Here is a 20,830-nt window from a genome sequence, read left to right on the forward strand (position 1 = left end):
ATGTGTATGTGTATAAACAGTTACTTCAAAAATGAGTCATGATTCTGTATTCTTTTTTCCAAATACATTTAAATATAATGCTGACCATATGCTCTCGGCTGCTGAAAAAAACCACCCCACTTTGTAGCTAGCTCATCAGAATGTATTGAAAGAGATTTTCTGCCTTTGCAGTCCTCATTTATCACTGACAGTCAGGTCTTGGGATGGGCTGGGGTGCCCATAGGCTGTGACTGCAATGCCTGTTATCGCTGGATGACACACATCAACATCGTGGAGATGAAGGCAGACTTGGTGGCTACTTTTCCCATCCTGCAAGACTGGTGGTGCAGGAGAGGGCTAGGCAGGACATGGGCAGAGCAATGCGCCGACACACAGGGACACAGTGGCCCGCTTTGGAAGCACGCCATTTCGGGGAGCCGTCAGACTGCCACGTGAGCAAACTCGGTGACATTTCTTAAACATCATGCTCGTGACAGAGCAACCGCAGCAGGTGCCAAGTTGAGAAGAGCAGTTTTATAAAGGCTATTGTGGCTCCTTGACTCACCATATAGGGGAAATACTGCTTGCCGCTCACGTAGCGGAGAATTCAGCTCTTCTAATTTTAACCACCCAAAAGCAAGGCATGCTGCCCGAGCTCTGGGTTCACTCTGCAGTGAATGGAGGCATCTCGGTGGGCTGATTCACCCCGCGTGTTTTAGGCGCCTCCGTTGGGCACCGCTCAGCGCCCACAGGCCTCAAACCAGGAGGGACTGTTCGGAGGTGATGCCCGTAGCCAAAGCGGGGCCCGGAGAACAGGGCCCGCTCCCCACCCGCGGCCCCTCGCGGCCCCCGCCCCGCCCCGCCCCCTGGCGGCCGCGCCTCGCCCCGCGGTCCCGCCGCCCGCAGCCCCCCGGGGCCGGCGGGAGGCGCCTGCGCGCTGCGGCCGCTCGGTGCCGGCCCCGGAGCTGGCGCCGCCCGCAGCCTCCCGCCGGCTTCTGCCTATTTTAGTCACAGCGGCGGCTCGGTGGCCGTGGAGGGACGTGGTGCCGGCGGTGCCGGGAGCGGCAGTCCGAGCCCGTCTCCGTCCCGTCCGGGCGCGGCGTCCTCCGGGCGGCCGGGAAACTTTTCCGAGGGCGCGGGCAGGGCGCGGGGCAGGTAAGGGGCGCTCCTGCCGCCGTGCGCCGCCGGCACCGGGGCGGTGGGGGGATGGCCCCGCGGCGGGCAGGCAGGGAGAGAGCGGCCGGAGGGGCGGTTTACCTGGGCGGTGGCGGCGCGGGTGCCCCCGGCTGGCTGCGTGCGGCAGGCGCCAGCGGCGTCGGGTCCTTCTGCCCACGGGGCCGGCGGCCGGAGGGGTGGGCACCGCGCTGGACCCGCGCTGCTGCCGGCGGCCGGGAGAGACGCGCCCCCAGCCCTGGTCGCCGCGTTCCCCTTCGGGGCGCTCCGGGGCTCGCCGTGCCTGGCTGCGGGCGCAGCTGCCGGGCGCCGTCCTGCCCGCCCCGCTCACGGCCCCGACGGGCGTCCTGGAACGGGGGCTCCGCTGGTGTCCGGTCTCGGAAATGGCTCTTTGCGGGGGAAGGGGATGGGTTGCCTGGTTGGTTTTTTTATTTTTAATTATTTTTTTGTTGTTGTTTGGTGTTTGCACATTGTGGGCTAAAATGAAGCTTCGCGGCACGGGTGAAAAGCGGGGCTGCGGGGTGGCGGCCGTGGTTGCGTCCCTCAGCTTGGGCTGTGTGCGATGTAATCAAACGGAAGAGTGAGCTCAAGTGCAGTTAACAGACTTCCATGGCCATAGTACAGCTACGCTGCGCTTAAGTTGAGCATATGTGAGAGCACGTCTCGTGGTATGGATATTTTTGTTAACTATGTGGAACGAAAATGTTAAATTTTCTCTAGAATAAAGTGTAGAGTAAGACTGACAAATTTCTGTAGTTAACGACATGTGTAATGGAAATGAACTTGTCCCAAAGAGTATATTGAAATACATCTTTTCTTATACCACTTTTCCGTTCACTCCTACTTCATTATAGAAAGGAAATTGGTAACTTAAACTGTGGGATATGAATAATCTCAATAAAGTGGATGACGACGTGAGTAGGATGCTCTGCACTATCCCGTATCAGCTTGGCTGACCTGTTCTCCTACTAGAACCAACTGCTTTAAACTTTTTTCTGCTATGTCTGTCTTCTGTGAATGTTGTGTAGGCAATCATAAACCCCTGTTTTTTAGAAGACATCTTTGTGTCTGAAGATGTAGGGACTAAATACTTTTAGGAATGGCTTTCAGCAGTTTGGCCTCAGGTGTAAAGATGTCCTGAGCATAGAAAAATCCTAGAGTAATCTCACCTCATTTACATTCTGAGAATTTGTCTTTTCAGACCTAAAACCATGATCTATTACCTTAACTCTCTATCAAATTCATTCACAAAAAAAAATTAATAGGCTTTGTTGTTAACTATAATAATTTCTGACAGATTTAATGTTAGAGTGTCAGAGGGGTGGTTTATTGATACTTGTTTTTTTTTTTTTCCTGTTTCAACAAGTCGGCTTGAGTTTTCAATCAGCTGAGTTTTCAAACTTTTCGTTTTGTAAACCTAAATCCCTATGAAAGAAAAATTACTTTACTGGACATTAAAAATATTCTTTTAATTATTTGTCTAATGCTTCATAAAGCTTTCATTTCAGTTGACACTATTACTCCAATTTTTTGGAAATTATTTGCCCATGTTGGTTGCATTTGTAACTTCTAATATTAATACATGTCTTCATGTATTGAAGACTTAGGCATAAGACTTTGAAGTCTTATGCTGTATTAATCCTTAGCACATATAACTCTAAATTAAAGTTTTAAAGACCTGATTCTGTGCTTCCAAAATTAATTTTTGGCTCTCTGAGGTAGCAGAGGGTAGGAAATGAAAACTGCTCATTCATCTGTTGAACATCAGATATTTTGCTGATTCTTCAATCTTATTTGACAACAGTAGATCTTGGGACTAAAGAATTTGATCTAAAAATTACAGAGTTGTTATTCTGAGTATTTGTCTTTCTGGTGTTACCTGTGGACCAAACATTTTAGGTTGGAGCTTGTAACTCTGCCTGCCTGCCTGTTTTGTTGGCTCTCAGGCAGGCTCCCTCATTGAAATTCCTGGGCAGCTCTTCTTCAGAGCCTGTGTCACAATCTGTCCTTGTGTCGTTTTGCAGATAGCATCAATCTATTTCTGCCAGCTTTAAAATACCATCTTGACAGAGAAGCTCTGCAGCTTTCTGCTATCTGTTTTCCAGTGCGTTAGCAGCGCTGCAACGTTTGTGAGTAGTAAGTTAAATTCAAATGTCACCATATAAAGACTTCAAGGTATTAAAGACATAGCTTATAAAAAAAGTGGACATGGCTAGATTTAGGTTCCTAGGTCCCAATTTAGTCAACTAAGTAGGTGGCCTAGACTTTCAAAAGCATTGAACATCCTGTTGTTACAACTGTGGATGCTTTATTGTCAAAGGCTGTCAATTTATTGTGGCTTTATTGTCAATTGTTATTGACTTAGTCAACACTTGTTGGAGAAACGTCTTCCTGTTATGACTATTTATGGGTGGTGGGTTGTGGCATCAGTATCTGTGGCTAACGAGGGGAGCGGTGTTTTGGCTGGGTTGTGAGAAGAACGAGATTATCATGTGCCCTATAGTTGGTTTGGCTCATTGGGTTTACAGTCTTCAAACATGTGATGCTTCACAGCCAAGTCTTAAAGAGTAAGGTAGCCTCTATTCTCCCAAAGATACAGTACAAAATTTTGCTGTTAAAAAAATCCAAGGATCTGGAAAGCTTTGTGGTTTTGTAATCAGATGCATCTGAAGTTACTTCTTGCAGTCGTTTTGATCTTGAGTTGATGGACTTTTGGCTGATTCTGTATCTGGATGTGAGTTTGGTTGTCTTTACTCATTCTGTTACAATGAGATGGCTTATTAAGTGATGTGTTTATTGGCAGATGACTAGGAAAGACTGAATGTAGGTAGAAACTCTGCTGATAACTTTTTGTGAAAGATCTGGAGGTCCTGCTGTTCCAGTGTAGGGGGTTTATATTGTTTGAAAACAACAGGAGCAGGATGATGAGATGTGTGTAAGATGAGCACAAACACAGTTACCTAGAGTTAGCAATTACTTTCTGTTTATGAGCGCATTAAAATGCCAGTCCTGCAGCCTCCTACGGGCTCGTGCTTTGGCTCCATGCGTGAGCAGATTTGTCAGGACAGTGAAACTGCTCTCGTGGATCTGGTCACTAAACTCGTGCAAAAGAGCTGAAAGAAAATAGGAGCGTGTTTGGATGGTGCCTGTATGATACCTGGACCGCGAATTTGTTTGGGCATTGTGATTATTGGTAACAATTTAGTGTAGAATTTGTTTATGACAAACCCCATATTTTAGTTAACCTTTGTGAATAATTAATGTAGGAATGAAAAGAGGAAAGTGAGCTCTTGAGAGAAGAAATGTGAATTATCCATTTGGCAAAAATTAGATCTGTTTTTTTATTTGAAAATAATGTCTCTCCAGAGACTGTGTATACTGTGTTCATGCTGGTGTTTGATCCTGCAAGATGGCTCTGCGTGTTCTGTATCATGCCTTAGCTGTGACAGGCTCTGAGCATCGGAGAGAAGCTATCAGAGGGTTGTGGTTTTCTTTCCGATTTCTTTCTTCACACTACTTAAAAAGGGGATTTAAAAGACTGATTAATTTCAGAAATTGTCCAGCTTGCTTATGCCTTGTACACAAGTTGATTGCGGGGGGGGAAATAATAAAAAGAACGGATGAAACTGAAGCAACTCAAAATTACTTCACAGCCCAAGAAGCACTTCCAAATAACAGAGAAACGCTGAGCGTATTCCAGTCTGCAGGAAATATTGAGTGTAATAACCATGACTCAAAATCTGCTGAGAAGATGAATTACGTGGCAGTTAGTGAGCACACGTGGCAGGGACACACAGCGTCTCTGCAGAATTTACTTGAATGCAAATTCCACTGTGTTACATGTTATAGATCTTGTTTGCTCTGTGATTTGTGCATCTCTTTCATTAATGAGACTCAAGCCGAGCTCCGTACAGCAAGGGACCATACGTGCCTTGCTGGAAGGAGGGTTCTCCAGGTTTCTGACAGCCGGTCTAGGAACAGTCATGTTCCTCCAGCTGGGAACTGCTCTGGCTTGAGAAGACCTTCTGGACTGCTTGGAGCATAGACTGCAGTTCCTTACAGAGACTGGCTTTCAAGATTTTTAAAAGTAGTGTCTGGAAATCTTCCAGTTTCTCTTTGTAGCTTGTTAATAGTAATTTTTCACTTTGTTTTGGAAAGATATTTGCCCATAGATATCTTTTTTCCTTTTAATTGGTGCAAAATGAAAATATGCTAGATTTATTATTACAACAACAAAAGCCTATGTATTTTTAGATTAGAAATCAGCTTTTTTAACTGTCACATTTTCTCCAGGAATTCCACAGACAAGCAAAGATCTTGCAAGCTTGCTCATACTAGGTAGACGAAGTGATTTCCTTGAAAGACTGGCAGCCTTGTCATAAATTAGCAGCCTGGGTATCTCTTTTTCTGATTAGATAGCATCTGATCAACTAGGAGGAGAAACAGTAGTATTTATTTCCAAATTTTGAAATGTACCAGTCTTCAAGCCTAACTCTTAGGTGAAAGAGATGGTAAAGCATTACTGAGCTATAGATCTAGCTTAGCCTTTTTAAAGCATTTGTAGATTTTTTTTTTTTTTTTTCCCCCCATGAATGATAATGGAAAGTATGTCCTGGGAACAGAGAACAAACTCTGAAATCCACATGTATGTCTAATATATTTCAGTTTAATGCACAGTGTTTTTTTTTCTTCTTCTCTCTCTCTCTCTCATTGCAGGAGTCTCCAAGATGAATACAACAATGAGCCCACTCACTGTTACTCCACTAGGTTTTATTCCAGACTTAAAAAACGCCACCCTTGTGCCTTTCAATGAGACTGCATGTGAAAACTGGAAGGAGATTCATCATCTTGTTTTCCACGTGGCAAACATTTGCTTTGCAGTTGGACTGGTTATTCCAACTACTCTGAATCTACATATGATTTTTCTGCGAGGCCTGCTCACCACAGGTAGGAGAATTATTCTGGAGAGATTTGCAACTTTCACGTGACAGGAATAGCAGTTTGTGATCTTACGGAGCTTTCTCCTGGTCCCTTCAGCTTACAGTGAAATTCCAGTGTATATTCATGGTGGTTGTACTATGACAAAGGTGTTTTTGGTTTAAGCGGGGGTCTGTTCTGACCCTGACAGACCTTTTCTAGTAAGGTTATATGTGCCTGGGCTCTTAAAATTTCCCAGAAATGCAACTTACAACTTCAAATCTAAGTAGATGTCAACTTGAAAACAAGTGGACCCCATTTACTTCAGACCTGACTGTCTGCTTAAAATTAATTAAATTCCAAGTCATAGTTAAGTCTGTGGATCCTTAAGACCTTAGTTTAAATTTTCAAGTAAGTACCGGGGCTGTGGACTGGCTGGTGCACCAGCATAGTATGTCTACAATAGGTGAGGTTTTCCTTGAGAAGCTTGATGTCGGCCCACATGTTCTTTAAATGTGGGTTCAAACACGTGGCATTTGTGGGTTACCAGCATTATTTTCATTGCCAATTTAGAGTGCGGGCTTTTGATATGGAGTGCAGTCTGTGTGCTCCTGAAATCAGTTGTATTTCCTCCACCACTGTAGGCATCTTGCGATACCAAAATTTGACTTCAGGGGAAAAACTGAATTTGGCATGCTTGAGACTGAGCAAGGGTGGTTTCATTTGTAACACTCTTGCAGTCCCACAGCTATTTCAAAGCCCCTGTGCTTTGTGTGGGACAAGGTCTTTGTGATCAAAGGAGGAGTAGTGAGTCATTGCAGTGTAAGAAAGATAAACCTGGGTGTGTCACAACACAGAGCATGCTTAAGAGCTTTTAACTGAGAATGCTTATTCCTATAATAGCGCAGGTGAATTTTATGATACAACTTCTATAGTTGAATTTACATTGATCTTGTCTTTTCTTTTTTTATAGCTATTATAGGGTAACTTACCAGAACAGACTACACCGATGACCAAGGGTCTGAGCATTGCAAGACCCTTTGCCTGTGAAGTTCTTGTTTTAAAAGTAATTAGAGCTCTGCACTTGCTGAGCTTGCTGCTTTGGTCTGTAGTTCTTGTTGCAGTTTGAAGAGAGAGAGAATCAGAGTTTTTCAGGCTGAGGTGGCAGCGGAAACAAATTTACTCTGTGGGCAGCAGAAGTAACAAAGCCTAGTTCCTACCGACCTGTCTCCTTCACTTTGATGACCCCGCCCCACCTCTGTACTGCTCCACAATATCGCTCCTCTTCAACACTTCCAGGCCTCATATCCTCCTATCCCTTGTAGTCTAACAAACCAGCTGATCAAGAGTCATCATGTTTTGATTTTTCTGATCTGTACCTAAGTGCTGCTTGGTCAATCAGCAACCCCAACAGAATAAGTAATACTGAGTTCATGAATTCAGCATCATCTTCAGGGAGAAAGGGGAAAGGGACATTAATTTGACACCTTCTCTTTGTTGTCTTGGCATGAAACTTAAAGGAAAATATATCTGTAACCTCTACAGCAATCTCTATCAGACAGTAGATTCACAGTTATTTGGGAGAAACTCACTGATGTATAGTCTATCATTTGATAAATATTGTCTTTGTAGGCTAAAAATAGTATCCCTAAACATACAGCATGCCTTATCTTTTAAAGCAATTGTCTTTATTGAAAGTAAAGTAACTAAAAAAAGACGAAGAATTTTAAATTTTCACTTTGATGTCATGCAGGAGAATTCAGGTTCCTGCTGTGACCTTGACAAAATGCAGCAATGATACTTCCTTTAAAATTTCAAAAATATCTGTGTATGACTTTAGGAGGTTTTTGTGCAACTCCTGCTCACTAGTTGCGTATGAATGTTACTGATATGAACAACAAGCATTCATTTCTAGGCTCTTGTTTGTCTAATTAATGCAATAATAGTAATGAAGTTTTGTGAGCTGCTTAAATTTTTTGTACTTAAGATACAGTTTTCCCCTATTCCATTTCTACTTCATTTTAGTAATAGACCATCGTGGGCTGCGCCTCTCTGTTTTCCCCAGTCCTGATCTGAATTATATCGTCACTCCAGTATTGCAGTCCCATGGAACAGGACTGCAGTCTGCTGTCACCCTGCTCTCAGTGCTTGTTTGTAGCATTGTAGTGATTAGCTCGTGCTACCATTGCATGTGTTGATCCACAGAGCCTAACTGTGGTAAAGTTTGTAGAATATATTGCTTTTAAGTGTAATTACACCCAGTGGACACATTCTTGATGGCTTTGTAAGAGCAGTTTTGTTGTTCAGTGAAATTTAACTTCCTTTTTTTAATTTTTACAGGATGTGCATTGTTCATCATTTGGGCTACGCTCTACCGTTGTGCCTTGGACATAATGATCTGGAATTCTGTGTTTTTGGTTGTCAACCTTTTACATTTCATATACCTAGTGTATAAGAGAAGACCGGTATGTATAACAGCTGAATTGCACAAGCAGTCTAGTAAGATGAAGAAAAGGGAAGTTTTGCCCATGTTTGCTGGACAAACTGATGAATTACACAGCAGCTCTTCAATTAGGCAGGAGTTCTTTTGGACAAAGTCAGTTAGCTACTTCAGGGACAATCTAGACCATAAGTATGGTCTGATGCAATACATAATTATTTCCCTGAAATCCATATTCTTGACAAATGATTTTACTTTAGAAGTTACTATTGGCTGGTTTTGGCTGTTGTGTTTGATTTTCTTAGTAAGAAAGGAGTTACATAGTGCCTTTGCAGAGAGACGAGAATGGTAGTTTGGGGTTTGTCTGCGGTTGTTTTTTTTGTCATTTTCCCCACCCTCCTATCCACAAGAGTGCATGCATACATACCTCCTGAAATAAAATCCTACTAAGACACTTAAAATTGAGCATTCCAGGACAGTACTTTTTTCTTTTTAAATTACGAGTTTGGGAGGGATCAAACTTTCCTACCTCACTTTTAAGTCTTGAACATCCCCATAGTGGGAAAGGAGACTGATAAATGACAAGTGCCCTAATAGGCTGTTATTTCAACATAGAAACAAATGCTCATGTCCATTTATAAATGACCTTCACGCTCTTTGCTTTGCTGACAAGTGCTTTAGCCCATGTTTTGTACTGCCACATTCCTTCTAAATGCAAATGAAAGGTAAGTGAGATGCTACTGCCCTTTTTGAACATCTGTGGGACCGAGCAATAAGGAGCAAAACTGAGTAAGGTGTGGGAAGAGCAGTATGAAGTAAGATGATCCTTCCTTTTATTCCATTTACTGTATTCATTGAGTTTTGAGGGTCATGTCTGGGAATTTTGCAACTCCTTTTGTTGCCTTCAGAAGGATGCATTGGGATAACTTTCTTCAAATGCCCCCTAAGAATGTATTTGAAATGTATACCAAAAATACAGGATTCTTTGCCCTACCTTCAGCTAAATGTATATCCGATAGAAAATAAATTTATTTTTTTGTTAGTGTTATTCATCCAGAAGTATATTCTGTTTCTGCAAAATGATTAGCAACCCAGCCTTCTGTTGGTATATGCACATCAAAACTAGATAATCTTTAATATAATAGTTGCTATTATGTGCCAATCAAATATCAATGAAGTGCTAAGTGTTCAAAGTGTTAATAGTACATTCTGTAGCCTCCAAGATCTAAGGCAGATAGATTTAGAATGTGAACATTACAGCAATATATATGAGGTTACAGTATCAGCAGAATAACTCTGCCTTTGCCCAAAATCAGACACATTCTGGAAGTGTTTAACAGCTGGTACAAAAGAAAAAAAAACCTGCCTGGAAATAAGCTCTTCACCAAGTCAACACAGCCTGTGCAAAAAAGCAGCTAGCAAATTAGCAACCTCCTCCTTTCCTGGCAAGGCAGCATAAAGTTTGACTTCTGTCTTGCCTAGAAGATAGCTTAAAACTAGCTAGACTGATCTACCGCTAGACATTTATAGATGTGGACTAAACATTTCTAGCCATTTAAATTACTCTTGGAGAGTAATCTTTCCAGTTAAAGGGTAAGTTCCTCTTTAGTTTGTATTGCTAATGCTATTATTTTAGCCTAGTCAGTCCATTTATGTCATCATCAAGATACCGCAGCATGGTGACACTGCACCATATTTCTGCTTGTCAGCCATGGCCATGCTGCCCAATGCACAGCACAAAATAACAGCTGTGATAATGTAGAGCCAGTGAAGCCAGACTCCACATGTTTGTGTCTGCAGTTAGATATCCTGTGCAGGTACTCTGGTCTTTAACATGAGATGAGCTCGTGTTGCGTTCTTTTCCCTCAGTGAAGCCACTGTGTTAGCATGTTCTGCTTCCCCTCAACCCACCCACCAACTGTTCCTTTTAATATCATCTTGAGGCTGCTAGTCCTTTGGCAAATGGGACAGGAATTGTCTAACAAAATCAGAAATTATTGCAAAAGGCAGGAGTGAACATCTGATAAACTCATTTCCCTAGAAAACCAAGCCTTAAAACGTATCTGTATTTTTAAAAGTGAGTTGTGGCATGTGTCCTTAGAACATGGGTAACGGTCCTTGGGTTCATACCCATCCAACCCTTTCCAAAATTCTAAATAAAAGATTATTGGAGAGTGAAGGAGCATCTTAGGAGAAGGACACACTGTTTTGTGCTTGAGTAAAAAAAAAAAAAAAAAAATCACATTACAATGTGTAAATCAATACTGAATGAAGAAAGAAAACCATTTTCTTCTGTGATTACAGTTGTATACTAAAAGCTATGTTACCATAGGCTGGGGTTTTTTTGTGCATTATAGTATAGACTTCATCCTTTGAAGTGACAGCTATTTTCACTAGATCCTGTAGTAAATTTGCTAGCAGAATTATTTGTAGGAGTTAGGATAAGTTATAGAAGTGGATGAAGTACTCTATAGGTGGGTTTAAAAGAAGGAATTATGTAAGGACATGAAACTTGACTGATAAACTGTCAGTCACCAAAGCTGGTAGAAAATTACCTCTAAGACAGGAAGGACTGGAGGACCTGCCTTTAACTTTGCTCTCTGTTTCTGTAGCTCTTCCCCACTGGCTATGGAACCACAGCAGAATCAAGGTGCTCAGCACGCCTGCAAACTGTGCACTATACACACGTGGTGCAAACCCACAGCTGTTCTTGTATAGAATAAACTAGAATTCTGGGCAGAGGAGGAAACGTAGGAAAATAGACTTTGGTGGACATCTCCTAAAACGCTGTGCAAGTTAAGGATTTCAACTTAAGTAGAGCCAGAGCAAGCTGTCAAAGGAAGAAGAATTTAAAGGAAATGAAAGAGAGGGTAGAAAGGCTGAAATCTTTACCAGTATGGCTAAAAACAACTGTAGAACAAACACTGATAGGCAACCACAGCATATAAAAAGAGGCTAAAGGTTAAATTGCATCTGTCTACAGCAAGTTGATAAATTGAGTACATCTACGTATATGTGTTAACAAAGGAAAGGTTCTACCTACAGCGGTGTTCCTCCAGTATGGAGCACAGATTCACCCAAAGGTTACCATCTGCAGGGCTATGTGACCTTTACAACTTAAAGCCATTTTTCTTTCCATTAAGTTTAAGAAATTGCAGTATTTATGAACATTGCATGAAAAATATTATACTATTTCAATTGGTGTAATACATAATATTTTCAGTAATTATTTTTAAATCTTTTTTTTTTTTTTTAAAAAAAAAACAAAACACCCACCCTATACACCTTAACGCTAGTTCCTTTTCGGGTTTAGTTCTCAGCATACTGTCCAACAATGAGATGAAACAGAAAGATCTTTTTTTTCAGAAAGATCTGAAAGGAAACAGTGTAACATAAGTCTTAATTTTTTTCCTTTAGAACTTTTATTCAAGGTTCATAATTTGGGCAGAAATTCTAAGAGTGAATAATAGTAGAGTTGCACAATAGCTTTGGGTGGGACAGGATGAGAAACACTGTGGAACAGAAGACCATTCAGGTTTAGGTAAGTCCTGCATAAAGAAGTTCAGTATCTGGTTCTTGTTAGAGCCTACCTAAATACTTCCCATGTCCTGGCAAGAGCACCAAACGGTTCTGCACACCCAACTTGATCCATGGTGTGGGAACGGTTCAGCAAGACACATTCCTACTTCTCTGGCTCCTGAATGAAACCAGAGGAGAGCAGGACTTCTGAGGGTGCTGGAGTTCCACCTGCACCTGTAGACAGAAAGCTTGTGCTCCAGCCACTGACGCCTGAGATGTGGTTCAGCCACAGACTCTGCTGTTTGATTTCATGCTAGAACATTGAAAGGGCTCTTTCACAGCTAGATACCTTACTGGGAGGCAAGCTAATAGGTCTGGCATTCACCTAAGTGCAGTGCCTGCCACACTATATGCTCATGCTTGACGGTGTCCTAACTTGGATACAACATCATAAGGGAACTTGCCTGGACAGCATCCTGGGCTTGTGCTTGAGTCCAGCAATGTTTAAATAGTCTTTGCGATGGTATTTTTTTTGATTTTTTTTTTTTTTAATACTCTAATCTGTCTAGTTCTTTGCATGACTCCCATCTCTGTATCTGATCATGGCCTAGGATTTGTACTTTACTTTAAGGTAATATGTATACCAAATTACAGTGAATGTAAAACTACTCATTTCACCTTTGTCCCTATATGAATTTCTGGACTGTAGCTTGTTCTCTCTGTCCATGTCAAAGCATAGCATTGTGAGAGTACTCACAGTTCTCTTAATGAATGACATATAAGTAGTTGAAGTCAACTGCTTTAAAAATAAGTTTCCTGAATATCTGTGCTAACTTAATGTATCCCATCGTGACCAAAATACAGTCTTCCACCAATTCCATGAACAGCAAAAGTGACGTGGTTCACCTGTAAGTTTCATCTTTCTTGTTTGGTCATGTGGAACCTCTCTGGCACATACATCATAGATAGTCATTTAACCCTGCCCTTTGTAGATGTGCACACTCCTCTTTCAAAATACATTTTTGTGGTGGTTAAAGCTTACAGCACTCAGTTCAGAGCAGTGCCCCCAGCTCCATACGACAGATCTTGAATGGAATGAGACAGCTTGCAGGAACAGTTTTCCATGTGAAGACTTCCTAGATGCTCCTTCTGGGGAGACTGGAGTTACTACCAGAAGAGCCGCCCTAAACCAAATGTCAGTTCTGTTTACTCTAAAAATGAATGACTACATCTTAACATCCTGTATAATTTTGGACAGAGAACAAAGTAGAACCATGAAACCACCACCACAGATGCCTTTACTGAATCTCTCTCTTTTTCCTTCATCTTCTGCAATATTGAACTGCTTTCTCAAGACAGAAATGTGCAAGAAATAAACAGTGAAATGTAGAAGAAATGTCTGATACTTTTAACTGGGAAGTGCTCTACATAGGCATTGACTGTTTTCTTAGGTAGTCTCAGTGACATTCTGATACTTGTACTGAAATATTACATTGTTCAGGACATGGGCGCTCCCAGAAATGAAAGGCCTCTGAGAGGAAGCATGTAATGCTTGAGTCTAACAGTTAAGAGCATTTTCAAAGAGTACAAATAATTATTTGTGGTCTCTGCTTCTGCAACAGTAGCTTTACCTTATGAAGTAGAAATTGGAATCATCTTGTTTCACTCCATCCATCTCCAAGTGAAGCATCTAGTTTAAGCTGGTTGTCCAGTGTAATTCAACCCACCCACCCAATAACTGTTTAATATGTGATAGTGGCATCCCTCCCACTGGCTAGAGAACAAGCCTACACAACCATTATAAACTACTAACCTAGATTTATATAGTGATAGGTGAGGTGCACTTCATTGCTGCTCTCTAGCAGTATAAGGAAAAAAAAATTCAAATTGCTTCATGCTGATCTAAACTGTAATACAGTGAGAACTGGAGTCTGGCTTTCAGATTTGTATTACTACCACTGCAGTTGTGGGCTGGGAACTGTGGGTACTCAGCTTCTCTGAAAACTAGGCTCTAAATACCTAGTAAATTATGGGCATTTAAACAACACTTGAAATTAGATGGAATCAGGGTAATATCCCAAACAATATACGAATCTCTTTGTTACAGACTATGGTCAGCAAGCTTACTTGAAGTGATGCCTGGTAGACACACATGTCTTTTTAGCTGTCTTACACATTCTGTCTGTTATGAGCTTGAATGCTGCTTTTAAGTGCTTTTCCTATAGAAAGCTAAAGAATGGGGAAAAAAAAAAGTTCTCAGGAACTAATTTTGAATGAGACTTTCTGTTTGCAACCGTTGTATTGCCCATCTCAAAATGAATTTTATTTAGTCATCCTTACAAATGACATTTTTAAGAAAAGGAAAGAATGGAAGAATAATTATAAGTTAGTCATATTACAAAATGAATAATTGATATATTCAGTTGTTAAATATTTATTTTATTAAATAGAGCATGCAAAATAGCAGTGAGTTTCTCTTCTGACCAGAAGATTATTTCTGTGGCTTTGACTCCTTGGAGCCTTACAGATTTGGCTTTTTTTAGTCTGAGTGGAAGCTGAAAGAATCTAATCAGTGTCTCTACAGAGCTCTGACTCTGAGCTCTGGCAGCATCCCAGAATATTTCAACTACTGCTGAGCAAAATATTACACCTACCCGTATGGCTCATTTGGAATATGACCCAGAAGCATGACTGGAGAAGCAGTCAGCTGTGCTTGTGAAGGGTAGTCTGTTAGAACGGAGACTATCTACAATATATCTACGGTGTCCAACCTGATTATTCTTTAAGGAAGTGGTTATTCCTGCTTTCTCTTTAAGTATTGTACGTTAGAGGAAGATCATGAAACCTGAATTATGTTCTAGTTAAGGGATTGCATTAGCACTCCAGGGCCAAATCCTGTCCACAGGTCTGTATGTGTTGTTTTGAATTCATGAGTATTGGGAGCTACTTGTACGTTCATCTGAGAAAGGAATTTATCTCTTTGAGTTGCAGTGGCACATATAGGAAGAGGTGCAAATTAAATTGATATGGCTGTTAAAAATGAGGGAGTTCCTGGCAAACCAGTGGGCAAAACCAGTTGTCATCTAACTTCACGGGTATATGAAACATATTTGGAAATCAAACAGTTTAGGGCAGTCCCTGGCACAAGATGATTTCTCTTGCCAGTTTAAGTTTAATCTTTGTTTTGTCCATGTAGATGTCCTCTGAGGTGTTAAAGACTGTGCCATAATGAACATACAGGAAATAAACCCCTTGGTTTCATATAAATGTAGTCACTGGTGGAAGATTTAATGAGTAATTGGTTCAGTGTGAAACCAGTGTAACTTGAGGCCAGGTGACTACTAGGCATATGTAAGTCCATGAGCCCTGATGACATGCACCCACAAGTGCCAAGGGAGCTGGCTGATGTCTCTATGAGACCACTCTTGATAATCTTTGAACAATTGTGTTGACTGGGAGAAGTGCCTGAGGGCTGGAGGAATGCAGATGCCCCTGCTTTCTTCAAAAAGGTCAAGAAGGAGAACCCAGGGAACTGCAGGCTGGTCACCCTCACCTCAGTCCCTGAGATGGTGGTGGAACAAGTAATCCTGGGAAACATTTCCAGGCACATGAAGGACAAGAAGGTGCCCAGGAGCAGTCAGCGTGGATTCACCAAGAGGAAGTCACATTTAACCAACCTGATAATGTTCTACGATGACATAAGTGGCTGGGTAGACGAGGAGAGAGCAGTGGATATTGTCTATCTTAACTTCAGTAAGGCTTTTGACACTGCTTCCCATTAAATCCTCATAGAGAAGCTGTTGGAGTATGGGCTGGATGAGGGGACAATGAGATGGATTGAAAAGTGGCTGCATGGCTGGGCTGAGGGTGGTAATCAGGAGTACGAAGTCTAGTTGGAGGTGTGTACTATACATGCTACACTAGTGTCTATACTAGCGGTGTAATCTAGGGGTCAATATTGGGCCCAGTCTTGTTTGATATCTTCATTAATGTTCTGGATGGTGTGGCAGAGTGTACCCTGATGACACAAAACTGGGAGGAGTGGCTGATAGGCCAGAAGGTTGGGCAGCTAACCGGAGGGACCTTGACAGGCTGGAGAAATGGGTTGACAGGAACCTCATAAAGTTCAACAAGAAGTGCAAAGCCCTGTACCTGGGGAGGAATGACCCCATGCACCAACACATGCTGGGGGCTGACCACCTCCAGAAAGCATCTTTGCAGAAAAGGACCTGGAGGTACTAATGGACACCAGCTTGAACATGAGCCAGCAATGGGTAGTTGCAGCAAAGGGGGTCAACTGTATCCCAGTGGCAGGACCGGAGGCAATGGACACAAACTGAAACACAGGAGGGTTCATCTGAACATCAGGAAACACTTTTTTACTGTAAGGGTGATGGAGCACTGGCACAGGTTGCCCAGAGAGGTTGTGGAATCTCCATCCTTGGGGATATTCAAAAGCCATCTGAACGTGGTCCTGGGCAACCTTGCGCTAGATGACCCTGCTTGATCAAGGGGGTTGAAACAGATGACCTCCAGAGGTCCCTTCCAACTTCCACTGTTCTGTCACTTTACTGTTAATCTTATCCGAACATTTATGTTATAGCCCTCCTGTTCATGGTTCTGATAGCATTTCTTGGGCAAAGATTAATTTTATAGAAGGAGGGAGACATATAACAAAATGTTGACAGTGTAACAAAATGGAAAGATACATTTAAATGTTTTGAGGGGGCAGTACTTCACATTTGATTGAAACTTATGTATGGACAGATCAAAAAAATCAAACAAACTGAATGATTTAATACACTCATGGGTGGTAAATGTACACAGATACTGTACACAAAGTTGGCAATAAGCTCGGCTATGTATAAGGAAAGGAAAGTTCTCAGGAGTGCTCTCACGAGAATTTTTTACACTAAGCCCTTGGAAACAGGTATTGATGCGTGTTTCAGATGGAGGCCACATAAAAATCCTCATGGCTTATAAACTTGCTTTTACTTTTCATGGTTTGAAGCTGTCTGGGTAAAAAGCAAACTCTTCAGGCTTGCGGTACCCTTTTGTTGAGCTTTTGCGGAATTATAAAGGCTGAGAAGTCATGAAATGATAATGGCAAGGTGACATAAGCAGCCTTCTGTCTTCCTGCTTAGCAATTTAATAATGAACTGTATCCTATTTCTGTGGGATTAACCCACCATCTCTGCCCACTGGATTGTCACTTCCAGAGTGATTCTCATGGCATTCAGTAGCCCAAATGTGGGACGGATCACATGACTGACTGAGGCTGTGTGTGAAATACTCCAAACGCAGTTCCACACGTCTAGACAGTTTCTACCTCAGCTCAGTTTGTTCTGTATTTAAATAGACCTGAAAAGTAACAAGGAAACCTTCTGTTTTCCAAAAGCTTTTACACACAGGTAACTACCGCAAACAGCTCAGGGAGGATTTTTGATATGGAATATGTACATCTCTTAGGGGCTAAAGACTAATATTTTCACCCTAAAATGCCCTCCTGGGGAGGGAATGGTGACAGTTTGAAGCCCTTGTGGGCCTTGGACAGCCTGGGGCCTCCCATGGTCATTCTGGATTCCCCACTATCTCGAGCCACAAGGTGACCAGAAGTTTCTCAATTCCCACTGTTGGCTACCGTCAGCTGAAAAGTGACTCCTGGACTCCTGTGCTGCCACCTTCTCTCCTCCTCTGTTTTTAATATTGAAATACAAAAAAAATCTAGAAAATTCTGTAAACTTGGAGTATTCTAATTTGTTGAAGTGGTGACTCCTGTTCTTTTTCTGCCTTTTTTTGTGGTTGCTTTTCCTTATTCTCTGTTCTACATATAATTTAGCTTTTCATTTTCTGATGCTTATTGTTCTAATTTGTTTTCCTCCGAGCAAATATTCAGGCTTTGTTCAGGCTGCCTCTGCTTTTGGGGAGGCTGGGGCACTGTCTCATTCCCTGCTGCCTTCATTCAGGAAAGACTTCCAGGCTTGGGACTTCAGCCAACATCCTTTCCCTCATTGCTGCTGCATGAGTTTGGGTAGGCTCCTAGATGTGGGATGTTCAGCTGGCAATGTGGGGGTTTTTTTCCCTCCCTCATCACATGTGGTTTCAATATGATGGGTTTGTTTTTCACGACTCATAGTACTGCTTTTCTACTGCAAGTAAGCCAAGAAGCTCAGGGATGAAAGGGGCTCCCAGGAGAGCCTGAGAGATGGCCAGAACAAGGTGTGCATGCAGTATGAAAAATGCAGGCAACCTCATTTTTTTCCTGTGTAATTCTGGCTCAAGTCCTATTTGCTGTTACATCAACAGACATCTCAGAAGGCTCCTTGTGTCTGATTTAATGTGCCACTTGGATGGAACAACATCCTAAAGCACCAGTGTGCCAGCCTGGCTGATTTTAGATAAGGTTTTGGTCACTCTATCATAGGCAGTGTTTGTGGATAGATGTCACACGTTTACCAGTTCTTTCCTTGCCTAAACATAACAAAGATGTTCCTCGAACATAGCAACTAAAACATGCATGCAGTCTTATCCTTTTTTAACTTATGCCTCTGTGTTTGTTTATGTCTTTTGGTTTTGCATTCTAGATCAAGATAGAGAAGGAGCTTAGCAGCCTCTACAAGAGAACATTTGAACCTCTCCATGTGCCTCCAGAGCTCTTCCAAAGACTAACTGGACAATTCTGCAACATTCAGACTTTAAAGACAGGTCAAGCCTATGCTGCAGAAGATAAAACATCAGTTGATGATAGGCTAAGCATCCTGCTGAAGGGGAAGTAGGTTCTGTAAAGCTTGGGGACAGTCATGCTTTGTGTGATGGTTGAAGAAATGAGAAAGTTGTTGGGGTTTTTGTTAGCTTTTTAAATTTTATTGTTTGTAGCATGTTATGGTCTACTGCCGAATAGTCTATAGCCATAGATTATTTTGTGACACTGTTTTCAAATGACAGCGATGTCTCTTACTAGAAGCATATTATGTTTCCACTTGTGTGTGCAGTTGCATGGGTTTTAGTGGGAATTATATTTGTATAATACCAAAGGTAGTGTCCTCCAGAAGAAGCAAGTAATTTGTTTGAGTCTTAGATATCTAAGTCGTCCTCTCAGTGTATTCTCAGGTTTTAAGGTTAAAAAATATTGTGCATGAGGGAAGGAAAAAATATCCCTCCAGTAGACTTTAAAACAACGGGCATATTGGAATTGATTCATTGCACGTGTACGTGCAAGCAGAGAGGGGCAGGTGCACTGCCCAGAGGCTGACAGGACCCAGGTGAGAAGGGTAAAATCAATGCCCATGGACAGGCTGTAATCTTGAAGCTCTTGCTAAATTCTGGCCAATATTTTAACCACTTTCTGTTGATGGCAACAGTGACATCAGGTTTCATCGTTTTTCTTTGAAGTCATTCATTACTGCAAAGTTAGTTATCCAAAGGAAGCCTGGTTCTGGTCTGGCTGTATAGCATAAACCTCCAGACGTTTTTCATTTTGAATAGCAATGTTTTGAGGATACACACCATGTCCAGCAACTCAGATTGGCTGGCAGCCTGTTCTTCTTGGAATTGGTGGAGGTTTAGGCAGAAGATAGGGTAGCTTTGGGGCTGAAATTCCAGAAGAACATATTTTTGCCTGTTACCTCCTGCTTTACCATTGTCAATAATCATATCCAAATTTAGATTAAATTAACCAGCCTCCATGACTTTAAAATGTTGTTTCATACATTTTTATTTTCAGAATGAAGGTGTCTTATCGAGGGCATTTTCTGCATAATATTTACCCCTGTGCCTTTATAGATTCTCCTGAATTTCGATCAACGCAGATGAACCGGGGTGAGAAATTCCAGGTACACTTTGGTTTAAATGTCCCTGCATATGAATGGATGAGATCATAAAAAAACAGAGTCTAAATTTGATCAACAGTGAACTATTTGGCCTGCCTAATTTTGCTGGCTTTCTAGTACTGATGTTTCATGGTGGACTATACCAAGGATATCTTTTAAAACTAAATGCTGCAAAACAGTATTATGATGGTTTTCACTGAGCAGTCTGGCTGTTGCTATTCTGTTCTCTTACTGTTTGCAAGTTTGTTTTGTGTTAAGAGATTATTCAGGACAAATAATTTGAGAGCGCTTTACTGAAAAAGAGATGATGTGAGCAGTCTCATCACTGTTTCAAAAACAGAAAAGGAAAATTAGTTATTGTAATATTGGGTGTTACTGGAATGAAAGACTAAAAATTCAGGCAGTAGTAGTTTGAAATTGGTGTTTATCTAAATGTATTAATGCTTCTGTCATTTTGAAAGTTGTTAAAGCAACATGAGCTGAAAGAGATCACATTATTTTGAATAAAAATACTCATATGGAGGACAATAAGGGTATATGTCTCTAGCAGTGTAATTATACTAGTACATTAAAGTATATCTTATACTGTAGCTTGTCAGGGAGAAAATACTGTTAGGGAAGTTTTGTTCGCATAGTACTGAAATGGCTGTTTTGCTGTCTCTTAGTTCATGTTCTTTAACTGTGTATGTGTAGTCATGACCGGACAGTGGCTGAGTGGGTACATCCACACAGATACCCTGGCAGAAGGGGTAGGAGGGGGAGCAAATGTAGGCTCTAAAATCAGTGATTGATGTCATATGTTCTAGTCAAACACTAGGCTTAACGCCAAGGAGAGAGAGTTGTCCAGATGTATTCACTGCGCAGCAGCGAGGTGTCCTGCAGCACGGCCGCCCTCTTGGTATGGCCTATATCCCTCCTCAGTGACTGGATACGAATTGGTCCCTCTGAAGGGCAAAGGCTCGTGCCTCAACTT

At 41.8% G+C, this 20,830-nt stretch overlaps 1 protein-coding gene across 2 annotated transcripts in view; it reads left to right on the forward strand.

Moving 5' to 3' along the window:
- The first annotated feature begins 917 nt into the window (after positions 1 to 917).
- BVES (blood vessel epicardial substance) overlaps positions 918 to 20,830 on the forward strand; it is a 32,413-nt gene continuing 12,500 nt past the window's right edge. The window contains exons 1-5 of one of the 2 annotated variants that reach the window (XM_068411214.1): positions 918 to 1,134; positions 5,869 to 6,099; positions 8,410 to 8,534; positions 18,613 to 18,800; positions 19,752 to 19,860. In XM_068411214.1, the coding sequence (XP_068267315.1) occupies positions 5,880 to 6,099; positions 8,410 to 8,534; positions 18,613 to 18,800; positions 19,752 to 19,860 (642 nt within the window). In that variant the 5' untranslated portion in view covers positions 918 to 1,134; positions 5,869 to 5,879. The remainder of the gene's footprint in view (positions 1,135 to 5,868; positions 6,100 to 8,409; positions 8,535 to 18,612; positions 18,801 to 19,751; positions 19,861 to 20,830) is intronic. The other variant, XM_068411128.1, reaches the window with a different exon arrangement.

Source organism: Nyctibius grandis, chromosome 1 (assembly GCF_013368605.1).
Source record: "Nyctibius grandis isolate bNycGra1 chromosome 1, bNycGra1.pri, whole genome shotgun sequence".
Classification (NCBI taxonomy): domain Eukaryota; kingdom Metazoa; phylum Chordata; class Aves; order Nyctibiiformes; family Nyctibiidae; genus Nyctibius; species Nyctibius grandis.